At 41.7% G+C, this 26,180-nt stretch overlaps 1 protein-coding gene across 1 annotated transcript in view; it reads left to right on the plus strand.

Moving 5' to 3' along the window:
- NCK2 (NCK adaptor protein 2) overlaps nt 1-25,362 on the plus strand; it is a 530,895-nt gene extending 505,533 nt beyond the window's left edge. The window contains exon 6 of the mRNA XM_044072748.1: nt 24,337-25,362. Coding sequence (XP_043928683.1) covers nt 24,337-24,531 — 195 coding nt within the window. The 3' untranslated portion in view covers nt 24,532-25,362. The remainder of the gene's footprint in view (nt 1-24,336) is intronic.
- The last annotated feature ends 818 nt before the right edge of the window (nt 25,363-26,180 follow it).

Consider the following 26,180-nt stretch of genomic DNA (forward strand, 5'->3'; position numbering starts at 1 on the left):
TGGATGTGCTCATCGACCTCAAGGATGCTTACTACCATATCAAAATGGACAGGGCATCCAGGAGTCACTTATGCTTCTGGCTGGGAGCCAGTCATTTCCAGTTTCGTGCCCTGCCCTTTGGTCTCAACACAGCCCCCAGGGTGTTCACCAAGTGTTTGGCAGTGGTGATAGCTCACCGGAGACATCAAGGATTCCAAATGTTTCCATACCTGGACGACTGGCTCCTCACCGCCCCCACCAGGCATCTTCTCATTCAGGCCAGGGAAACGACCATTGCCCTTTGTCATCAACTAGGAATTACCTTGAACTGGGGAAAGTCTGCCTTGCTGCTCTCAGTGTGTCACATTTATAGGCACAGAGCTAGACACCGTTCATATGCGGGCGTTCCTGCCCCAAGAAAGGATAGAGGTGTTGCAGGGTCAGGTTTGCGCGTTACCCTTCAAGAAGGTTCAGGCCAGATGGGTTCTACAGCTCCTGGGATCCATGGCAGCCACCATTATGCTAGTGCCTCTAGCCAGATTACACATGAGTCTTCTGCAGTGGCTTCTCTCTGCCCAATGGTCCTTTCAGAAACTTCCCCTTTCCCATTTGATCCTACTCACCGATCGGTGCAAACAGGACCTCTGTTGGTGGCTACGCTCCGCCAACTTGAACAAAGGGAATCTGTTTATTCCTATGCCACCAGTTGCCTAGGTGACCACGGACGCCTCCCAGATGGGGTGGGGGGGGGGCATTATCTTGGCAGGATGGTCCAAGGCATGTGACAAGATCACGAGGTACATCTGCACATCAATGTTCTAGAGATGAGAGCGGTGTTATTGGCGCGTTGCAAGCACTGCAGAGCTCTCTTCCCCCTAGGAACGATTGCAATTCACTCGGACAACATGTCCATGGTGTGGTACCCGAACAAGCAAGGGGGAACCAGATCTTACCCCCTATGCAGAGAGGCCATGCGAGTGTGGCAGTGGGCAATGTCTTCCTGATGGTTCCTAGTGGCAATGCACATTCCAGGGAAGGCCAATGTGATAGCAGACAGGCTAAGCAGATCTATTCTGATGCCTTACGAGTGGTCCCTGAATCGCCGAGTTGCAGAACAGATTTTCAACAGGTGGGGTCAGCCTTGCTGCGATCTTTTTGCCAATCCCCACAATGCCAAGTGCAGCAACTACTTTCACTCTGATCCCCCCACAGGAGGAGTCACCCAGGGACGCTCTAGTCCTCGAGTGGCCTCCCGGTCTGCTCTATGCTTTCCCTCCGTTTCCTCTGCTACCAAGAGTGATTCAGAAAGCCATTTCCTCGGGAAGCAAGATGATTCTAATTGCCCCACACTGGCCACGCCAAGTCTGGTTCTCCTTTCTTTATCAGTATGCAGTGGACAGTCCTTGGACTCTGGACCCAGCACCAGACCTACTGACACACATGTCGGGACAGTCCCATCCCTCCCTGCAGACCCTCAGGTTGACAGCCTGGCTACTCCACTTCCATCTTTAGTCAGACCATCATTTTTCACCTGAGGTAGTACACATTTTTCTTCTTCTCATAAGTCTTCTACCAGGAAGATTTATTCCAGCAAGTGGAAAAGATTTTCAATTTGGGCTCAGGCCCAGAGACTGGATCCTTTCACAGCCCCCATCCCTGCTGTCTTAGATTTTTTATCCATACTTTTTCAGCAGGGTTCTGCTCCTGTGACCATTAAGGTCCAGCTGGCCGCTATTTCTAATTTTCATACCTCTTACGAACCTTCTCTCATGGCTCATAAACTATGTAAGGTCTTTTTGAGGGGTATCTTGTTACTAAGGCCTCCTGTGTCAGAACCCATCATGCCATGGGACTTACATTTTGTCTTGCAAGCCCTGACTTCATCACCTTTCGAGCCAGCTGCCACCTGTGAATTAAAATTTCTGTCTTGGAAGACTGCATTCTTAATGGCCATCACATCAGCCAGACGGGTGTCTGAGATTCAAGCGTTGTCCATCAAATCCCTGTATTTAATCTTTCATAAGGACAGGGTTTCCTTGAGACCTAATCCATCCTTTCTTCCAAAAGTAACCTCTGCCGTTAATCTCAATCAGTCTGTTGAGCTGCCAGTTTTCTTCCCTCAATTTTCCAACAAGGCAGAGTTTAAATTTCATCAGTTGGACGTACACAGGCAGCTTCGATTTTACTTACGCAGGACAAAACAACTTTGTAGCTCTGACCAACTGTTTGTGTCATTTTCAGAAAATAGAACAGGTTCCCCTATTTCTAAGATTACAATTTCCAAATGGATTTCTGATTGCATCTCCTATGTCTATTCGTCAGCAGGCAGAAATTTACCGTTCCCCATCAAGGCTTACTCCACCAGGGCTGTTTCTGCTTCAGTAGCTTATCATTCCAGGCTATCTTTGGATGAAATTTGTGCTGCGGCCACGTGGGTTTCTCCCTACACCTTTATTACTCATTACAAATTAGACGTGGCTTCTAGGGGCCGGGCTTACTTTGGTTCCACTGTTCTCAGGAACATCTTCCATTGAGCCTCCCAGGATAGAGGTGCTGGGGGACACTGTCCCATGAGTAAGAATGTAGGCGAGATTGGACCACATAACATCTAGAAGTTATGTACTCACCATAACGTTCGATGTATGTGGTCCATCTCGCCTCACATTCTTACGTTCCCTCCCACCTGTCCCCCCTCCTGGAGGATTTGGAGGCGACATTGGTCTTCAGTACCCTTCGGTATTGGTTGTTTTTTCTTTGCTACCCTGGATAGTGTTCTACCTTACTGAACGGTGGTTGTGCATGAGGTGTGACTATGGATTGCTGCAAACTAGATCTGGGGCTATGGAGCAGTGCAACATGGGATACCAGGTTAGCCCAGCCAATTAGAGATTTTGTGCTAGAAAAATAAGTTGGCCGATTCGGAGCTGATGTTCGGCTCCGAACCCGTAAGTAAGAATGTGAGGCGAGGTGGACCACATACATCGAACGTTATGGTGAGTACATAACTTCTAGTTTTCTTCCCAAATCCTGCTAATAAATCAGAATACAGACTACACAAATTGGATGTCCACATAATTCTCAGGTTTTACCTGCACAGGACTAAAGAATTTCAAAAATCAGGCCAATTATTTGTTTCCTTTTCAGATAAAAATAAAGGATTGCCTGTTTCTAAGGTCACCTTGTCTAAATGGCTTTCAGACTGCATTTCCTTTGCTTAAAAAGATGATGGCAAACAGTTACCAGCCAAAGTAAAAGGCCATTCAACCAGAGCAGTATCTACTGCTTGTGCCTTTAGATCTAAACTCCCAATCAATACCATTTGTGCAGCAGCTACTTGAGCAAGACCTCATACCTTTTGTCCCTCATTACAAATTGGATTTGGCCTCCCAGGACCAGTCATCCTTTGGATCCACTGTGCTGTGGCCTCCCAGGACAGGTCATCCTTTGGGTCCACTGTGCTGAAGAGTCTCTTTGCTTGCGCCACCAGGGATAAAGGTGCTAGGGACGCTGTCCCACCCAGCAAGAATTACGGCGAGATAGGACTACATAACAAAAAGAAGTTATGTACTTACCATAACGTTCCATGTTTGTAGTCCATCTTGCCTACGTTCTTGCATCCCACCCTCCTTCCCCCTTCCTGTTTTCTGGAGGAACTGGTGGACTATCAGTTATGCTGTCTGACCTGGTTGTAGTTGTCCATCCACCTGGCATGGATAGTAATAGAGTATACGGTTTGTATGGGCATAGTTATTGATAGTTGCTGACTATTATGTACCTATTTATTTTCTTGTAAACAAGATCTGGGGAATTGCCATGAGGCACCATGGAATAGGGGTTAGCCTCGAGCCAATAAAAGCTATCAAGCTTCAGTATCGGAACCCCCACCACCACCACCACCACCATCCAGCAAGAATGTAGGCGAGATGGACTACAAACATGGAACTTTATGGTAAGTACATAACATCTTTTTTCTAAATTAAAATGCGGATGAGTTTCTCCTGTTCCAGGAGACCACCATATAGTAGAGCCTTTCATGTTAAAGGAGCTCTAGAGCCAAGGGGCCTATAGACTATATACAGAGGGCAGTGAAAACAAGACTTCTACTGAAGTCCATTCCTAGTGCCATAAAAGAGGGCTAGTCTTTGATGTCTCTCCTGAACAAATTTCATATCCCGTATTTCTGAATGCTGATTCTTTAAGGTCTTATTTTATCCATACCTGGATGTCTGCCTCATTAAGGCAAACTCCTTTGAGGCGATACACAAGACTTTGCTTTTCACCGACCTGATTTTGTGTTTTTTTAGGGTACTCTTACAGGAGGGCAGGGTTCTTTTTTTTTCTCTGAGTCTATTCCTGCAGAATGCCATAGGAAATGTGTAACAACCAAGGAATTTCGCATGCTGCATGCTTTCATGGCTTTCTGCATAGTGATAGTGCCCATAGCCTGTTTGAGGGAAGTCCTTCAAGTGCTCTGATTGCCATAGTGATATGGTATGTCACCAAGTAAAGTTCTGTTCCAGGGGCCTGGAAGAACTTTTTCTACACTTTCCCTTTACCCAGATTTTTGTGCCTTACTGAAGATAAAGGAGGATAGGCCAAAACTATTGTTAATTTCTACCTTTTGGCTCAGGCACCACTAGATTCCCCTCTTCCACAGCTTAGCAAGGTAGAGCTGGAAAGTATTGGTTTAGCATGTGGAACTTCATCTCAAAACAAAGGGTCCTATTTTAGCCTACCTGGTCATGTCAACAACTGGAATGGTTTTGCTGTAATCACAGCTATCAACATATATTCAGATAATGTGCCTTATAACAGTGAAACAAGCACAAGCAAATTATGCCATGCAGAGTGGGAATGGTTTCCCTTTGCTTATGCAGAGACCTTGACCCAAGTAGTGCACAAGTGGCACTGATCTTGGATTATCATTCAAACGTTTTCCACAGTGGCCTTTCCTGTGCTTCCTTAAAGGTCTATGCTAATCCTGTGTGTCTACCTGACTACAGACCCCACTTTGTACTCAGCTTTTGGTAAAATTTGTTTAAATGGACTTTTGCATGTTGGGCCTCCAAGAAGGGTAATTTTGCCATGATTGCATCTCTGCTATGTTAGACAAACTAATCATAGCACCTTTTGAGCCAGTGGCCTCTGCCTCCCTGCAGTTTTTATCCCTTTGGACATTGTTCTTGGTGGCTGTCGCTTGTTGCTTAAACTGCTGATCAGACTGTCTGAGAGGCTTAGTTTTCTTAATGTGACGTACAAGTTGTCTGTGACCATAGAAGCATCTCCCTAACAGAAGTGCAATAATTAAGACCTGCACCTATGAAAGTGTGAGTTGCACAGAGTACATTACAGCAAATCTCAAAATTTGTTGTAATGTTAAAGCGCTTTTGCAAATCCTTCATTCTCCCCACACCTTTCTGTTACATGTATACTTATTTCAGGGATCACTGTACCTCAAAGTAAGGGGAAAAACTCCCAATGTTGTCTTACTCTTGAACTTTGTATAGTCTCTGTTTCACACGAATCTCAATTGGAGACTTCATAGATGCTCATTTGATTACTGTTGCAGTAGCCTTAGCTATATGGGTTATGTCCTGCTTTAAAGTATCTTCCACACACCTAAAATATTGCTCAAGCAGAGCAGTAGGAAAAGTGGTTGTTTTCAAAGCCCTTCAGAGCTTTCCTGTTGCTGAAGAGTGCTGCTTGTGCAGGCTCTTGAGGCTCGAAGGTCGAGTAATGGTTCTCCATGTCTGGCCAGGTTAAGTTCCATTCAGGGAAACCTTACACATTTTAGTTTTGACAGTAATTTAACTTTTTTTGTGACTGTATATTTTAAGCTAGGAAGAGCCATTTTAATGGATAGCCACGTGACTTTGTCACGTTTTACTTTTTAGAAAAAAGGTTGTTAAAACAAGTTAAACTTTGTTTATCCTAATTAAAACTTGTATTACTTTTGAGGGTTAAGGTAAGTGTTTAAAGAGCATTCTACTTTATTTTTGGTTAAAAATATATTTAAATACTGTCCTATTTCATGGACTACAGCTGTCACTGGGTTTCAGGCATCATTTTCATCTTCACCATGGAACAGCCAACTCGTTCCTTGTTCTTTCCAGCCACAAAAAGAAAATTTCCAAACAATTAGGTTCCTGATTTGCTACAGCCACAGAGGGGTGACTGCTGTACCAATTTTCTGGTTCCTCAAACCATTTATCTTTTGACTCCCTCTGATATGGCCACTACAGCCACCCTGGACCCGGGGGTAAGGCACATCTACTGTGGCTGTTAGAGTGCCCTTAGTGAGCAGGGGAGAACCACTCTTATTGGAGGAAGAAGGGAAATACCTCTCTGCTTATCCAAACTGGTATGTTTGTTCTTGGGCAGGATTTGTCTGTTAAAAGTAGGTCTGCTTTTGTGGAAATTCCTACCAAAAAAGAAATAACTTTCATCTCTTGTTTGTTACTTTGGTCAGGAGTTTAATGGGCTTAGCTCAGTGTTTAGTTCACTCCAGCTCTGGTGTTAATGGTACAAGAAAAATAATTCTTCATTGTCTGAGGATTTTCAAGAAATTGATTGTGAGGAGACTACTTTTTTTCTGTACTAAGGTTTCTGATTATGCTGTGAGGAGAGAGTATATTTTGATAGTCCCTTAGATGGATTTTCATTTTCTGAAACCATATCCAGAATGAATCAATCAGTTTTCAGTGGGGACATGCTAACATTTATTACAACTGGAGTTTGCTGAACTTGCTCTTGTTCTTCCAGCATTGAAAGTTCTTACTGCAAGCCTGTAACTTGCCCCTAAGAAAACAGTTTATAAAGTTTTATGTTGTAACCCAGATCTGACCCAGCAGTGATTTCATTGGAAAATCCGTCTGATAAATGCAAATCCTTCCCCCTCTAAGGTTGGGAAAGCCTTTGAAAGATTTGGAGAAAATAGTGTGTTCTTCTGCAACAATACTTATTTTTACAATTCATAACTGAAAAGATCACGTTAATGTTTATGCTTTTAAGAATGAAAAATATACCATTTCCTTTTCTGAAGAGAAAATCATCTTTGTGTAATCTTGTTACTTCTGCGTCTCAAAAGACTAAACTCAAGTGTTTTTATGATGCAACTAATTACATTTCCAGATCTGCTGTTACTGGAACTGTTATGAAAAGATTTTCTTGGATGACATGCACAGAACCTTCCTGAGGGTGTTAAAGCTGAAATTTTAAGTTTCCATCAGATAGAGGAGGAGTTTGAACCATCTGCTACTGAAGTCCTTAAATGTGATGAGGGGGAAGCTGATTCAAGGAGTTTCTCAAAGTTTTCGGCCTTCATCCTCCAAATTTTTTAAGGGTGTTAAAGCTGCCTCTGCACCATTTTATAAAAAGCAAGCTAAGCAGGCACAGCAGAAGAAAGGAGCCTCCTCCACAAAGAAACATTCAGACCAACAAATCCGAATGATTATCTGCAGAATGCCCCCTGCCCCACCCACCTTATCTAGCCTTTAATTCTTCCCTAGTATGTATTTTTCTGTTTCTCTCTGTAAACAGATGGTTTCAGAGAAATGGGTACGGAGAGTGATTCATCAGGGATACAGGTGTCAGTTTAAATCTCTTGCTCCATTTCAGGAGCGTTTGCAAGATCAAACTTTTTTTTTTCCTGTCATTCATCATTTTCCAAAGGGGGGGGGGGATAAGAGAAGCTGTCCTTTCTTGCAATGGGAAATGTTTTTATTTAGGAATGTTTGACATGAAAGGGAAAAAACAGCTTTGTGGAGTCCAGTTTTAGATCTTTCTTTTCAAATGTTCCAAAGTTCAAAATATTATTCCTACACAACCTATTACCTTTCATTCCTCCTTTAATTTTTTTCTAGCGACTGTAGATTAAGGGATGCTTATTGCATTCCTGTAGCACCAGATTTTAAATATGTAAGGTTTTCTGTGTCTGGACAACACTTTGTTCTCTGCATTACTGTTGGAGTTATCCACTGCCCCAAGGGTATTCGCACTGTTGAGCTCCAATGGTAACGTACTTTACACTGCAAGGTATTCATGTTTTTCTTTAGATAGCTTGATTATTTTTGCAGAAGTGTCTGGGATTTCTCAGTTGGGTGAGTGATCTGATTCTCAGACTGGTGTTTGTGTTTCAGTTGAACATCCAAAAGTCTTGTTTGACTCCTCACAGTGCAGAGAGCTATTCTTCGACAAGTGGATTTATATCTGGATCTTTTCCTGAGTTTTTCCACTGAGATCAAGACCTCAGCAAGAGAATTTCTCAGGATACAAGGTTTTATGGCTTCCATGGTTCCTGTAGCCAGACTGTACATGAGGAAAATTCAGTGGTACATCAAATCAGTATGGCCCTCGCATCAACATCCACTGACATTTCAGTTGCTTGTTTTGGGTGTCGTGAGAGAGAAACTACTTTGAAGGGGCCAGTTTTTATCTGAATCCAGATATCCTCTATTTTCCTTAACAGCTTCAGTGCAGTCTGCAAGTACAAATGGCTCAAACTTTGCTTTGGGGATTGCACTGTTCGTTGGAGCAAAATGGACAGATAAAAACACAAACATAATAGATGTGGATAGTAATAAATGCTGTCAACGCTCCCAATCATTTATGGTCCCCAGGATTGTTGCAAGTGGTTATAAACATCATCACAGTAATGCAATAGATAAGCAGCAGGGGACCAGATATTGCCCTTTGTGCAGACGAGCCATGATAGCCTGAGATGCAACTTTTTAGCACAGTCTTTCACTACAAGGATCCTATATCCTGTCAAAACAAACTTTTGTGGCATGCAAGCTGAGCAGAACCAAGACAGACCCTCACAAATGTAAATTGAGTTGGAGGTCTTCCAGGAATTGATCCATCAGTGTGGAACACCCCAGATCTATTTGCATCCATTCACAAGAATCAACTGGCAAAAGTCTGCTCCAGGACTCCCATGCAAGAAGGCCTGGAAGACAGATGCATTTTGAGTTCCTTGGACACGAATGTTCTGCATCCTTGGACAGGCAAGTTGCTGTATGCTTTACCATCCATTTACCTGATCTCCAGGATTAGTATGAAGATTCAGGAGGTTCACCAAATGTTGTGCTGAATCCCTTTAGGCCCAGGTAACAGTGGATGTCCAATCTTAGATCACTGTTGTAGTATCCCAGTACTTGTATGTTATCCTGTCACTGGTAACCTGACTTATGTCTGGGTTACAAAAGCCAGAACTTCTGATGCTCTGTAAGTTCAGTATATGACCTCAGCCAGCGGGATTGAGCTGTATGGGATCCCAGACTATCTTTCTGCCATTCCAAACACAGAAGTATCATTAATGCTGGTCTGCCACTACCAAGACTTTGTCAGTTAAGTACCTATTGAGGAACCTACTTTTTTTTCTCTTTTCATAACTATTTGCTCATGTCAGGTAAGACAGGGAAGTGCAGCTATTAAAGGCAGATTCCTTATAAAAGCCTCTACCTTTTTTGTTTTGCGTAGAAGCTGAGCACATTTACCATACAATTTCATTAATTTGTTCCTAAAACCTTGGAACCAGATTTTCTTCCCTGTATACCTATTTAGAGAGCCAGTGTTAAAAGAACCTTGTGCATAGCAAAATGGTGAAACACTTGGCTTCAGATGCCCCACTCACACAAGTAGTATGAAGAGTAGAAACTGGATACTTAGGTTGCTCAGTATGACTCGGACTTGAATGCTGAGATGCTACAAGTATCTGTGGTACGTCTGAGCCCTTTTTAGACGCCCACTGCTGTGACCCAGCCAGAGGCTAGTATGGCATTCCTTGCTTTACCCATCAGAGACTGAATCTCCCCCTGCTGTGGAAGCGAAGAGTTAACCCAAGGTGATTATTTCAGAGGGACCAGTGGGCATACCTCAAATCCTAGTCAGCAAAAGAGGTACCTGACTCTCTCCGAAGTCTAACAATGTTCTGCATCACCACACTTGGAGGATGTCTCTGTGAAGAAATAAGTCTCCCCTCAGAGGACATCCCATGAGAAGGGAATGATTCTTTTTTCTTAAGGCCTGTACAAAACCATCTCATCTTTGAAGTTTCCTTCCTTCTCCTTCACCTGATCCTTCTCTGAAAAGCAACATGAATCATCTTCATAAGAGGAGGAGTCAAATTCAGTTTATTTCTGCCAGATACATACGCCAAGACCGCTAGCACTAAGATGATGCATTTGTCTCCAGATTTTCCACTAGAGGACATTTCTTTTGGGGAAACAGTTTCCAGGATGATGCAACATTTTGAGTGGGGCACTAAACGTCTCAGACGTACAGTAAATGTACTATGAATTATTTTTGGAGTTGTGCACCTAGTCCTTGAAGTCTCTCTAGATGCTTGTACTTCCACATCTTCTAACCAAGGCTGACAGCTAGCTGCCTGCACTAAAGAAACCCATACTACAAGGTGCTTGAAGAGAGTTTTTGTACAAAAAGCTGGTAACGGACCCCTATGTTTTCTTTGTACAGATAAACCAACCAAACTCATCCCTGCATTCAAGCTGCTCCCTACTGTTAGAGACAGTAGAGCCATGGGCAGGTATAGCAAAAAATCTGCATCTGTGCTACCCTAGCATTTATAGATCTAAACTACCAAATACAAATGACTGAAAATGTATTATCCATTTTGGGAAACCAGAGTAAGACACTTGCTGACTTTGAAGATTTTGAACATAAATCCAAGGCTGTGTTAATGCTCAGTAATGCTATCCGAATAGTCAGACACGCCATTAAATGTAATTATGGTACAGCAGAGGCCTTCTCCAAGGCTACAGCCACTGGATCAGCTGTTCACATGTTAGCACGGCTTGCTTCCGGTTCCTCTCTGGAGATGTCAAGGATATGTTTTTGGACTCTTCTCTTCGTAGGGAGCTCCTCTTTGGCCTTCTGCTCTTTAGCTATTTAAAACCCTGCAGGAAAAAGGCAGTCATGCAGAACTGCAAGCAGATTTTGTTTGCACAAGTTCCTAGATACTAAGGAACTATCCATGTAATCCCACTACCTTTGTTTGTACAGAACAAAAGCCCCCCTCAGAAGGGTTAAAAAAAATTGGAAAGAAAAAATATCCAGAGAAACTTCAATAGGATTCCAAGCCTGGAAGCCTTTTTCCTAATGAAACCCACTACTGTCTTTTGCCTCCTTCCTCCCACCTTGTTCCACAGATTATTCTGTCTCAAAGGCTCAGTCTGTCCCCAAGCATGGTAATGCACTACTTACAGATAAATGGGTCTTGTCCATCATACAAAATGGTTAAAGAATGTCCTGAAAAGAGCTTTCCTTTCCAAGAGGGATTTCTTCACCCCATCCATATCAATCTTTCCTCATCCCCCTTAGGTCCAGGACCTGCTCTCCCAGGAAGTTGCAGAACCAGTTCCTCCTCAGGCCCTGTGAAAAGGTTTGTACTCAACTATTCTTGGTCCGTAGGAAAGATGGAACATGAAGACCCATTCCAGATTTCTCATACCTCAACACCTTTTGGAAGTTCCATCCTTCAGGATGCTGTCTTCAGGTTATACTTTTCCTTATCCTCCTCTAGGCTTTCCTTGTCACTTTAGAGCTGAAAGATACCTGCACATTTCCATAGACCCTGTCTGTAGGAAATTTCTCAGTTTTTCAATCTCCTCATCACTCTTTGTTCTCAGCTTTCATTGTAGACACAAGTGTACTTTCCTTGTCTTGTGCTGCTGGCCATTAAGCAGGACAGAATATTAAAGGAAATTGTGTCCCAGTGGATACACTTGCCCCCTCCACAACTTTCCTACCTGCACCCATTCCCTCTTCTGGGTGTTCCAGAGGCTAGCTGCACAAAAAGAGGATGAGCTAAGTTGTATTGTAAATCTGAGGGGGTCTCACCAGACAGAGCAGAAAGGGCAGGGATTCTGTTTGGTTCCCGAAAAAACAAAGGACCTCAGACCTATACTAGACCTAAGCTGTCTGTATCAATTTATTCCCCAACATTCTTTCTGGATGGTTTCAGTGCAGACACTATTTTCTTGCCTGGCAGAGATGTGTGCTCTGGACTTCCAGGATGCATACCTGCATGTGACTATAGCTAAGAAGTTCCGGAGTTAATGCTGCACTTCTGAGTTGGGACCAATTATGTTTAGTTGCCCACTGTGACATTTAGTTACACCACTGCCCCTGTGTTTGTTTAATAAATGTATAGTAGTTATGGCAGCCAAGATTTCCCTACTGGCTTCTAGTAGTGGAAGTGGTGTTGAGAACAGTACATCCGATTTTGCGACCTCTCAGGATCCATCTCCCACAGGATGTCAACATCCAGTAGAACAGTGTGCCTGAAGTGGGGTGTATCAATATATATGGTGGAGTGCAATCTTATACTCTTGGCCAGGAGCATCTATGATTAGGTCATATCGACTGTTCACCTTCTGGTAGCCATCTGTATCCTAGGCCAGGCCAGTTCCTTAGGCGTCAAGTGTAGCAGGTGGTGTCTGATAACATGCAAGAGGTCCCCAAGTCGAACAGTGGTATGTAAGATTTTTTTGCTTGTGGCAAGAGCTTTACTATAGCCTTCTCCCCCCAAAAAACCCAAATCAAGTGTTGCAGCTGTTTTTCCTTCATCTGCTTCCAAAGTAGCTGTTTAGGTTTGAACCGGGGTTTCCATTACATCTTTCCCATTTCCAAGTTTATTCTGAAGGAAAACCCTAAGGTCAGGGTGATTCTCAAAGCACTCTCTTGGCCGTAGGAGGTTTGGTTTCCCAATACCCTTATCAGGAGTTGCTTCTGTGTCTTAGGACAGTCTCATGACCTTTAGAAATATGTTAACCATCCATCCAACAAGTATATCTAGACCTACAGGCCTTGAATGTATCCACTTGGTGTTTCCAGTGCTGAGCAGTGAAGAATGATTCCATCCCGGGCTTGTTAGTTTTGACCTCTGCGGGAAAAAAAAATTCAAGAAAAGCATCAAAAAGCAAATGGCTCAGACAAGTTGGGATGAGACCCTTTTTAATGTCACCTGTTTCAGCAATATTGGGAAGAAGTAGATTTCCAAAGCAGTTCTGTGTAGCTTATTTAAACGTTTGCAAGGCGTTCCTGCATGGAGCATTTCTAACTGGACCACACCAGTAAATAATTTAGTTCCCCCTTTGAGAGTGAACTTGTGGTCTAGAACCTTATGCTACCTTTTTGCAGCAACTTCAGTAAATTTCCCTAGAGATCATTACTTCAGCAGTTTGGGGGGTCTCAATTACAGGTTCTTAGCCTTGACTTGCTATATTTGTTTTTACTTAAGAACAGAATTATTTGAATACAAGTTTTGTTGTCTAGCTGTTTAGACACACTGAGGCAGTTATTTACGCAGGAGTCAAGACTTGAGAAATGAGTTTCACTTCGTTTCTTTTGCAGGCCTCAAACTGGTAATGAGTTTTATGGTCACCCGAAGCAAAGTTGTTGCCAGAATGCATCAAATGTCACCAAAAGTATGGAGTGGAATTGGCCTATGCTCTTAACACTCATTCTACTAGAGCTGTGCCTACTTCAGTTTTTTACAAAAGTAGTGATAGATGACATTTGTAAAGCTGTGATGTGTACCTCCTTGCACAGTTTCCCAGGCACTAGAATTTGAATGATTGAAGAGAGTCTGATTTTGGGCCGTTATACCTAAAAGTAATTCTTGGAGTAAGCCACCTAGGAATTTGTGCTGGGGACTCTTGTCTTGCCATTTGAATGGTATGAACGTACTAATGAGATACTATAATGGATAAGAAGACTGTCATCAGCGATTTTGACCTGGCACTCTGAAATTTAACATGTAGCTCTTCTGTTATTTCTCCACCTTAAAAAAACACAGCAGAGAACAGTTCATAACTGAATATCCAGGTGTTTCAAGTCAAACAACTGTTGCAAATTGCCATCACTGTTTCTAGAGAATTCTAGATTCCATCAGTAGGCCTACATGGCCATTAGTGTGTGCTAGGTTACTAAGTTTATATTGTACTTCTGCCTAGGGAAACAGCACAAGACAACAGTGGGGCAATTGTTAAACAGCAAAAATATCTTTGTTTCCTCCTAGTGCCATTGGTAGTATTGCCTCTAAAATTCTAGCTCAACTGAAATGTAGACTATCAGAGCCACTCTCCAACTTACACATACAGTAATAGCTGTAAATGTACTTGTTCCCAAAATACAATATGCCTTTCCACTGCTTACCCACAACTCTGCCCATAATGTCCAAAAAATCCATTTAGCTGAAAGTAAAATACTTGGTGTTCAAATGGCTGAGCATAATCGCCACCATTGTAACTTATATGACAGCATACATTGGCTACCCATTATGAACAGGTCCACATTACTGCTAAGTACTCTGAAATATAAAATCCTAAGACAAGGCTGTTGCCGTCTACTTTAAAGAATGCTGCAAATCAAGATTCCACAGATCACACACTTCAACTAAGATTCAGACTTAACCATTGAAGAAAAAGCTTCCTCTAGACTTGCATTTCATTGTGGAATTCTTTATCAGTAGATGTAAAAACAATTATAAAACTATAGAATTATTAAAAAGCTTAATTTTGAAGTTGCACTTTCATGACGCTGGTTACAGATTTTAAAATTGTACAACTGTTAGTGTATTGTAAAAATCAAAGCTTCATGTCCTATTAAGTAGAATTCTAACTCTTAAACATACTGTTGATGTTCTTCGTGTTTCACTGTTGCAGTCATCACATTTGGGTTATCTGCTTGCAGTAGCCCTCAGTTGGCCTGATTAACAAAGTCTTGGGTCCTGCGTCGGTTGCTGTCACATCTTCCATGATGTCAGGTAGTCAGGGGTATAAAACATGCAGCCGATGACATTACATCAGTCTTTCTTGCTGTGCAGTGCCCGAAGCAGAAGCAGTTCGCAAGTGCTGGTCGGCAGACTCCTGAAATTTTCGTTTTTGAGTTTCAGAACCGAAGTCTTCAACTAAAGCTAAGTACCCCGTTGGGGAAACTTTTTCTTGCTCTAAACCGATGTCAGTAAAAGTAAATAATTGTATTTCTTGTGGAAAGCAAATACCTCATAAAATTTCCATTCGTACTGTATTCCTTGCCTAGGCACTGACCATGACGTACCTCACTGTTGGTTTTGTGCCTTATTTAAACAACGACCTATTCGTCGTCGGTATTTTTATGCTGCTAAAGATTTTGGTACTCTGTTATTATCCAGATATGTCTTCAGTAAGCCATCTGACTACCGACATTCTGAAAAAACGCAAAGATAAAGACAGAGACAGGCTGCCTAGGTCCAAAGCTGCCCACAATGCTTCTCCTAAGCCAGTTTCCAGTTCGCCGGTACTCAGTGAGGCTCTTTCACAGCCCCTGATACCTGCTACTTCAGATTCGCAGGCCTCTACTGAGACCCATTCGGAGTCTGGTATGCCTCGAGATGCTTCAACTGTGGAACCTGCGGATATGTCTACCTTGGATGGGTCCGGAGCCTCTATGCAGGCACCAGCTTCTGAGGGGTGTATTCAGGCCTACTGACTTGCATGTAAAACCATCGCCATCTTCTTCAAGGCCTAAAACTCGAAACATGCCTAGAAAACCGCCACCCAGACCGCATGGTCAGCCCTCTATGCCTAAAAAACAAATAAGAATGGCTGAAGACCTTATTACTTTAATCAGGGGAAGCCAACCTTCCCCCTCCAAGAGACATAGGACTGAGTTTGCTTATACTTCTGACCAGGATTCTGAAATTTGTTTCCTCTGATGACCAGGATTTACCCTTATCTACCTATGAGGATTCTGATGCTGAGGACTTTATTCCCTCTGCTTCCCCCCAGAGGATTTCTCTTTTGGTGAAACCTTGCATAATCTTAGGGAGCATTTTCATTGGGAAAGTCAGGATTACTCATTCTAAAAAGAGGCTTAGGGATTTCTTACTCCTGCCCCAGCACAGGCCTTTAGCTATCCCTTCTGTACTAGACATTGTTGATGCGTTTTTGGAATCTAGCTTGGCCCCTTACTCTTTACCTCCTGCTCAAGAAAATCTGATAGATATTACAGGGTTCCTGACTCTCATAAGTTCCTTTTTAAAAATCCTACTGCAGATCCTGAGACCATTTCACAGGGACCCAAGGGCATTAAGGCTACTACTGCCAAAAATCCTACCCCCTCTGATAGAGACTCCAGAGCGCTAGATAGATGGGGTAAGAAGGTATACACTTCTGCAACCTTGGCCATTAGGGCCTTAAACTGCCAGTTTCATATGTTAAAGTAGCAGCATATTGTTGGGTTGCTTAAACAGAAAATTATGTTGATTCCTGATTGTGCTGAAAATAGGGATTTAATAAAAACAGGATTTAATGCATTCTGCTGAACAGGTTGGAAAACATACTTTGCAATGTGGTTTTGATTCACTAGAGGCATCTTGCAGGGCTGCTGTCACTGGGTCTGTACTTAGAAGGCATGCTTGGCTTAAGGAGCAGTCCTTGCCAGATCATGTTAAAGCTAAATTACTGGATGCTCCCTTAAATCAGGACCGCCTGTTTGGCAACAAAGCAGAAGTAGTTCTTAAAAAGATGGAGGAAAAAGCTAAATCTATGCAAACTGTTAGATTTCCTACAAGTACAGCCTCCAAGATTTAGTAGGCATTGGCCCTCTAAGAATCAGTCCTTTCCTGCCACTTCCAGACCTTCTCAGTCCAAACCCAGATCCAGCAGAACACCCAGGCTTCAGTCCCAAGGTACGCACAGGACTAAACAGTGAGGGGCTCCCACTTCCAGAGCAGGGAGTAGTAAGACTCCCCCCGTATGGTAAACTGTCTCAACTTTAAAGCTTCCAAGCACTTCTCAACTGACTGCTCCTTTAGGGGGAGAGATTGCTCTGCAGGCAAAAAAACTGTGAACTCATTACCCAGGACAAATGGGTTTTAAATAGTTTCCCAAGGATACAGATTTCACTTCCACACGTTACCAACCCCAAACGGTTGGCCAGATCTACTCCCAAATCAGTGGGCAGAGGCTCAAAAGCAAGTAGTCTCTCTCCTAAGTATGAAGGCTACTCAACCTGTACCAGAACAGGAAAAGGGACTAGGTTTCTACTCAAGACTTTTGCTGGTACCCAGGAAAGACAACTCATGGTGTTCAATCCTGGACATGTCTACCTTAAACACCTTTTTGGTCATTCCAAAATTCAAGATGCTCTTCACCAGTTGCTTCCTATGCTAGACAAAAATGCCTAATTGGCAACACTCGATTTAAAGGAAGCCTACCTGTGCATCTCAGTCAGAGAATGTTGCAGAAGATACCTATGCTTCAAAGCAGGCTACATGCACTATCAGTTCTCTGCACTGCCCTTTGGCTTATCTACTGCGCCCAAGGAATTCACAAAGTGCCTAGCTCCAGTCATTGCATTTTGCAGGCAAAGAAATATTCAAATGTACCCATACCTGGACAATTGTCTAAATCCGGCAGAAAGCCAGGACATACTTTTGAATCATCTGGCATTTGTACAAAAGATGCTAACTTGTCTGGGTACACCATAAACGGAAATAAATCACACCTGGTACGCTGTCAACAAATTATATTCCTGGGAGCAAGCTTGAATACAACTTCCCAGATGGCTATATTCCTGGGAGCAAGCTTGAATACAACTTCCCAGATGGCTTTCCTCACGCCAGAGAAATTCATTTGACAACCTACTTCAAACTAATTGCCACAAAAACCGTGCTATCTGCAAGGCAAATGCTGCAAGCTTGGAGTTCATGGCCTCCTGCATTCTTCTAATTCCATATGCGAGACTGCATATGAGGAAACTACAATGGTATCTAAAAAGCCTATGGTGTCAACATTCTCAGGATCTAGAAGCAATGATTCCTATCATACCTTGCCTACGGTTAGAGTTCCTTTGGTGGGCAGAGGCCTGCCACCAAAACAAAGGACGACCATTCACTCTACCCCCCTGCCGCCCAAACCCTAACAGCAGATGCATCAGACTATGCATGGGGGGGGGGCTCATCTGGCAGGGAAGTGCATTCAGGGCAAATGGAACCAAAGTCAAATGCACCTGCATATCAATCAAAAAGAAATGTTAGCTGTACAAAATGCTCTGACAGCCTTCAAGGACCACATTCTTCCAGGACAATTAATGGTGAAGACTGACAACACCACTGTTATGTGGTACATAAGCAGGGAGGTACCCATTCTTACCCAGTCTGCAGACTAGCCATGGCTCTGTGGAACACAGCTTTGAGCTACCAAGTGCATCTACAGGCTCAGTTTCTGCCAGGAAAACTAAATACACTGGCAGACGAACTAAGCAGAAATCTCATGGACCCACACGAGTGGAAACTGGAACCAGAGACTTTCAGCATGTTGACAAACAAATGGAGGATCCCGGATATAGACCTGTTTGCCACCCCACAAAACTACCAATTGGACAAATTTTGCTCAAGGACTCCACACAAACAAGCTTGGAAAATGGATGCTGTGTCCTTCAGCTGGAAAAAATTTATCAGTTTATGATTTTCCTCCTCTGCCTCTCCTCTCCAAAGTACTACTAAAGGTCAAACAGAACAAACCAAGGACTGTATTGATTGCACTGGCCACGCCAACACTGGTACCCCCTCTTGCGCAGTGTCACTGCTGGCTCCATGGCACCTGCCTCAGACCCCTACCCTGCTGTCACAGCAGGAGAACTAGATTCTGCACCCTCCGCTTCAAACCCTGAACCTGGCAGCCTGGCTAATTACCTAATCTCTCTATTACCATCCCTCAGTAAACAAGTGTTGGATATCATTTTGGAGGCAAGGAGGCCTAGTACTAGAAAATCTTGTGCTGAAAAATGTAAAAGATTCTGTGCCTGGAACCAATCTCAAGGGATGGGCCCAGCAGCGCCCAACTTGCTTCAGATTCTTCAATACTTAACTGAGATGCTTCACAAGGGCCTTTCTTTTTCCTCCATTAAAATTCAGCCATTTCAGCTCATTGTAACAAAGAACCACCCCTCTTCTCTCATCCACTGCTCAAGCAGTTCCTCAGAGGGCCCAAAAACTTAAGACCACCCAGGAGAGCCCCAACTCCAGCCTGGGACCTTAACTTTGTATTGGAGAAACTCACTCTTCCTCCTTTCGAGCCAGCTGCAAGTGCAGATTTAAAATCCCTTTCTTGGAAAACAACCTTCCTTTTAGCAATCACGTCAGCAAGAGGGGTATCTGAATTACAGGCCCTTATGGCAGTGGAGCCTTTCATCATCTTTCATGCGGACAGGGTGTCCCTCAGAACCAATCCCTCCTTCATGCCCAAGGTGGTATCCAGTGTGGCTCTTAATCAGTCCATTCATTTGCCAACCTTCTTTCCTAATCCACAGAACAAAGGGGAACAGATACTGCTCCTTAGATGTGCACAGACAACTTAGATTTTACTTGGACGGGACTAAACCTCAAAGGAAATCTGAACTGCTGGTGGCATTTGCTGCAGGGGCAGAGGGAAAGGCTATTTCAAAGCAAACCATTTCTAAATGGATAGGCCATTGCATTCATTTCTGCTATAAGCACCATGGAAAACCTATCCCACAGGGGATTAGACCCCACTTTTCTCAGAGGTGTCCCTACCAGGGACATCCTAGAAGCTACTACCTGGAGTTCTGTACATACTTTCACCAAGCATTACCATTTGCCAATTTTCTCTAACTCCAGAGCTGGTTTTGCCACTGCAGTCTTGCAGGGCCTTATAGTTGGTCCTAATGCTGTCTAAATTCCTCCTCCCATCCTTAGCTTTGGGAATCTACTCAAATGGGATGACTGCAACAGTGAATCACGAAGAACATAGTACAATTGTATACGCTTACCATAAATGTAGATGTTAGTGTATTCACTGTTGCAGTTCTGGTTACCCTCCCTACCTCTACTCTCCTTTACTATGCTTAAAAGCTTTTTGGTGTATTGCCTTTTTTTGTTGGAGGTATAACCTTGCATGTATATATGTATGTGTGTGTGTGTATATATATATATATATATATATGTGTGTATATGTGTATATATATATATATATATATATATGTAATTTTTTTTTAATTTTTTTTTTTATTGCTTCCCATTAGGGGGCACCTGACATCTGGGGCAAGAAAAACTGATGTAATGGCGTCGGCTGCATGTTTTATACCCCTGACTACCTGATGTCACGGAAGATGACAGCAACCGACGCAGGACCCAAGACTTTGTTAATCAGGTCGACTGAGGACTACTGCAAGCAGATAACCCAAATGTGATGACTGCAACAGTGAATTACACTCGAACATCTACATTTATGGTAAGTGTACACAACTGTACTTACTCTTTACCCATTCTCTGTGTGTATTATGTAAGACACCAGCAGCATATACATGTACATTTGATGTTCATTTGCATTGTGTTAATGTTTATATTGTGTAATTAAACATTACTGTACTTGTACACTTTTACCCAGGCTGCGACGGAAAAGGGTCAGCTCACTTACATGGTTATCAAATTGTAAAAATTAAGTGTATGAAGTTATCATTGCATCAGAAGTAAAAAATCACATTTTCCAGAAAAGGGAAGTTTTGTCACTGGAAACATGCCATGATCCTAGCTCCCTGTGCTGGTGGAGACAGATTCGGAGTTGAACTGCTATTAAATCTCTTGGGTTAAAAAATAGCAGTCTTGAGTTAATTTTGCACTTGAATGTAATTAAAATTCCATGAAAGTTTTAACTCCACTGTGGAGGACTCCTGTATATTCATTAGTGGGTAAGTGCTAGTGGGTAAGTGCTGAATGCAAGGTTCTGCAGGCATTTGGCAGAACTTGGCATGTTGCTTTATACTATCTTCCAATTGAAACTGAGGTACATCACTTCTGTTCTTTGTGAAAATGCAGCACATTAGAACATTTGTGTTTGTTCTTATTGCATCAGAAGTCAGAATTGTACACTTTCTCCAGACAAAGGAACTTTATCACTGTAAATATGCCAACACCAAAATTCTACACTTGCTTTGTAGTGTGGTCGACATTGTTGTTGAATTGAGTTTATCTCCCCAAGAGCAGTAATTACCTGAATTTTTAACAAAACTGAGAGGGGAATTGATGATAATCTGCATGTTGAATGTAAGCATACAAGTCATTTACTCAAGTACAGCATGCATGTCAATTTATGCTTTTAGGAACATGCCATAACTAAAATCTCTGGGGCATTGTGATTGAGAGTTTTTAGCATTAGGGTATACACAGCTCCTTAAGGTTGTAGTGGCATTTTGGGATGAATTTTATATTTAACTGTTAGACTGATGCATGACCTTTATTTAATGCATACTAAGTGCAGAGGTTTTACAGGTATTTGATACTTGAGCTGTGTTTACTTCAGGCTCATTAGGGTTAGATGTATACTTTCTCTTTAGAGTAGGGAATGCAGCACATGTAGAATGCGTTTGCAGGAAGTCGCACAGTAGCTAAGTGGGAGGGGAAGGAATTGCACCCTGTGTCCTGGACTACAGAGAAACAGTTTAGCAGCTCAAAGCATTAATCTTGTGTGCTTAATTGCGACACATCTGATGAAGTCTCTGATTAAAGTGCTCATAAAGAAATAAACCAGATGATTTAAACCTACAGAAAGGTATCTGTGAATGTGTATTGTCATCACTTTTTTACTCCACTAATAGTCAAGAATACCTTGGTACCGAAAAATGTTCTCTCTTTTGCTAATATATGTTTGCCTATGTCTTAAGTAATAATTTAATGTAGGTGTTTATAAGCATACTTGTTTAAGTTGATGCTAGAAGTATAGCCTCAAGGTCATTTGGATTACAGTTTTGTACCACCAGGGATCATATAACCTTACTCACCTTTCTCTGCTTTTTCCAACCTGAAGACTTATTTTTTTAAGAACTATTCCGGAATCAATTACCTAAATTTTGTCTAACAGAATTCCTGTCAAGGAGAGCAGAGCACTTCAGTTTACATTTACGTTATCAGCTGCTAGTATTTGCGCAGACAGAGTCCTTAGGAAAAGCCCCAACCATCTGTATCCTTTAAAGTGCAGTAGTCCAGAAATTAAGCAACCACAGTGATCTTAAAGGAAAGCAGAGCGAAGACCCCATTGTTATTGGTGTATTGATTCAGCGAAGGCATTCCGTAGAGTTAGCTGAAATTGAGTAGGAAACTGCAGCCTTTGTGTTTCTAGATAAAGTAATGGAGTTAGAGATATATGGTTAGAGGCAAGAGTCAGAGTGGGAGGGATTCTTTGATAAACTGTTTGAATAGAGGAACCAGGCAGGGGTGTCCTCATTATCCTTTAGTGAGAGCTAGAATGTATTGACAGAAATTAGCAAAGTATTAAATGTACTGGGAGTGAGTGATTACCTAAGGAGGGAAAAGTCAGAGTGGGAAGAGACCAAGCAGAAGTTTTGTCTGTGGGTTGGCGACAGTCGTCTGTACCAGGTAGTACATAATATAGGCATAGAGAAAATGGATAAGGTGGTGGTGAATGAAAGGCCAGCTCTAGTTAAATTTATAGCGGAGTCTAGATCCGAAGCTGTGGTAAAAAAAGGTGGATAACAGGGCATGTAAAGTTATGCATGATGACTATAATCAATCAGATGAGGTTAGAAAATGGAGACGAATGGAAAGGCAGTGTACAAATAAGCAGAGGGGAGGATATGTATATGGCTTCAAAGGATGCAACAAAATGTAGAATGTTTAGGTTTTTTTGCATTGAATTATTTGCATTGGTTTTACACCAAGTAGACTTCAGAGATTTTTGTTCGCAGGTAGATAATTACTGGAGGTGTGGTAGGAAAGAGAGAGGGGTACCTGGAAACAAGTTTTTTTGGAATGTAAAGCATTGATTATAGAAATTTGAGTACTGTGTCAGAAATGTTGGGGGAGTATTTTAATTAATGAAATGATTCCTTTGAGCTGTGATGTAGAAAGTGAATTGCTTCTAAACAGTAAGACCCTGTTAAACGTAATGCTGTTGGCTGCCAAAAAGCAGTTACTAGGAAATGGAAATCAGAAGTAAAACCAACTATAACTGAAGTGTTTAATATTGTAAAGGAGATAAAAGAACTGCAGATAGTCTTTAGAAAAGGAAGTGAATGTAATCTGTGGGAACAATAGATGAGAAGAATAAACAGGACTAGTTATATTTTGGGCAAGGCAGGACCTGAGCAATCTATGTAAAGTTAAATTGAATAAGACTAATCATATTTGGATAATGTGTACAAAGGAAAAAATGGAATTGAATGTGTACTTTGCGATGTGTGAATTTAATAAAGATGTTTAGAAAAAAAAAAGAATCAACTAAGCAGTACTTTTCTGCTTTTCTAGCTAGCTTAATAGATTTTATTCACTGTGGGAATAGTGTCTGTAATACTCAATTGACGTTCCTTGTCCAATAATTTTCTATCTCCAATCAGACTGCTTAAGTGTTTTCACTGCATCTGTGGTGTTTATGCTGCACCTACATGGTCATCAGTTCATACATTTGTTGCAGGCACTGCTGATTTGGTATGTCCTTGGAGAAAAGGGGAGTCTTTTTGAAAGTATGCTTTACATAGCATTTTGAGCTTCTTTATTTTTAATTTCTCCACATGTTAAAGGTTTCCTGTTCCCTGACAGGAATGGACTCCATTCCTAAGTCAGAGTAAGTTAAAAGTTCGTGAAATTAGTTATTAATGGTCTTCACCAAGAGTACTGTACTCAGCACCTGTAATGTAAGAACAGTTGCCTTTTTTTTGTATCACTGACTTTTAAAGTTTGCCTTACTCTGAGTTTTTTCATTATTCTGTTCTGTGTGTGTGTATAGCGTGCTGCATCAATTCTTAATGTAAAACTGTTGTGTTGAGGTATTCTTCACAGAGGCAGATCTTTTAAAATGGGGTTTAGTAATGCTGGCAGTGTCAGTGTCTTAAGTATTCCTTGTTTTGGACTTTTCTGTTGAGGGGAGGATGGTTGAACAGCTGTGTACCCCTTGCTTGCTAGCCTTTTAGGAGCTATCTCATCTGCATTCATTTTAGGTAGAAATGAAGTCTATAAGAAATCCTAAGATGAATGATTGCAAAAAGTCTAAAATGTTTGGACAATTAATACCTTCATCTGTCACATGATCTGGAGATCCATTGCGCTAAGTATCTTGCACATTCAGGTGCATTTTGGTAAGTTTGTTTACAGCTTTTATTTCTTTTGTTGCATAATATGCTGCCTGATACTTTAAAAAGCTAGTATTGATTTACACATCAGCACTGAAACATCCAGTGAAAAAGGTGAGAAGCCCTTCTGAGCAAACTTTTAATGACCACAACAAAAATAATTAATAAGTTACAGATGTGTGGTGCAAGTTGGTAAAACTATCTTAATTGTGAACATATTTATGGTGACAGAATTCTTTGTCTTCACAGCCCAGTGACTTTTCAGTGTCATTAAAAGCATCAGGGAAGAATAAACATTTCAAAGTGCAGCTCGTAGATGGAGTCTATTGCATTGGTCAGCGTCGCTTTGGCACCATGGATGAGTTGGTGGAACACTACAAAAAAGCTCCTATCTTTACAAGTGAACATGGAGAAAAATTATACCTCGTCAAACCTCTTCAGTGACATTGGCTACAGAGCTGGCCAGAGGCAGCCCTGTCACAGCTAGAAGCCTTAGTTTTGGACATTCACTGTTACAGTGCAGAACCATTTCAGACTTTATAACTATTTTAAACAGCAGGGCTCTTTCTGGAAGCTTCCAGTCTGTTATTTTTGTCTTTGTGCTGTTTGTCTTTTGTTTTTTTCACTCAACTCTTCACATCAGTTTGGAAATGCATCACCAAATGACTGTCAAGCACTCACACTCACGCTAGGGCTGTATGTTGTCCTTATGTATGTTTATATAAGTAGAAGTTATAAAAGGAAGCGTTATCTTCCTTTGAAAACAGTGTTAATACATTAAAATTCTCATGCTAATGGAACTCCTTGAGTAACGAACATTGGGCACAGTCAGAATGCACTGAAGCTGCAACTAATTAAAAAAATGATGTAGCATAACAATTGTGGCTGTTTAAATTCAGTAGCTTGTTTGCTTACCAAGTAGTTAACTGCAGAAGTTCCTAGATTTTTTTAAAAAGTACTCTTCTTACTGAACTGTATTAAAATAATTATATGATTTTTCTTATGAGGAGTCCATTACTTAAAAGCATTGCAAAGAAGACTCTCTTAAAAGCTACTATGGTGAGTTTGTAGTAGAGAATATCTAGTATGTTATGGTCTGTAATTGCATCAAGGATGAAGAAACCTTTTTGAAAGTTAATTATTGGAAACTGAACAAACCAATGCATTGTAAAGTTTTTTTGATAAAAATACTGCCAAATGTTCCATTCACATTCTGTTCCTTCTATGTCCCTACTGCTAGTTTCAATTAAACAGTTATCTATTTAACGCTGAAAATTGTGCATATGTAGCTAATTTTTAGAGGCAATTTATACATGGGGGGGGGGGATTACATTTGGCTTGCTTACTTAATGCAGAGGTTGTAGTTCTCTAGGAACAGTATTTGTTCTGTCCTGCTAGTGTGCATTAATGTCTTACTATATTTTGTATTGGGTTTGCACCATATCAAGAGGGCATAAACTAACAGTCTTGCAATTTTTCTATAGTAAACTGCATGGTGCTAGGTTCCACTCTGATTGAAACTAGAATTTAGTCAGTGTGGATACCTAGGTCTTGTAGAGCTATAGGACCTGCATTTTCATGTTTATGCCTTTAATGACATTGTATACCCTCCTGTTATGCAGAACAGCTAGGTTATATGTGAGTGGTTATTAGTTCACTGCCGTCAGTAATTTTTGACCAGGTCAGTTTGCAACAGCTGTATTGCAGTCCTTTTCAGATTGCCAGTAAGTTTTGCTTGTATAGAAATGGAAGTCATTTCCCAAGGGGTGTCCTTATGGCTGTCTGCATTAATAGCAGGCAAAATGTGCTTGCTAGCAGTAGTGTAAGTGAACTCCGTCAAACTTTATGATCAGAATGTCTTGAATATCTGATTGGATGGTGTGTGGCAGTTCAATGGATGAGAGGATTGCTGCTTAGAAATGGCTAATATTTTAAGCCTTTGCTTGAGTACACTGTGAACTTCATGTAGTCAGTGTTAAACCTGGGAAGTGGTAAGCATGGTTCCCTGTCCTGTGAGTGTTTTCCTCGCATTAAAGTTCTCTGCAGTATTGTTCATGATACCATGTATGTTTTCATTAATGGAATAAAAATGA

This window comes from Protopterus annectens, chromosome 5.part0 (genome assembly GCF_019279795.1).
Source record: "Protopterus annectens isolate FY-2018-M chromosome 5.part0, PAN1.0, whole genome shotgun sequence".
NCBI lineage: Eukaryota > Metazoa > Chordata > Ceratodontiformes > Protopteridae > Protopterus > Protopterus annectens.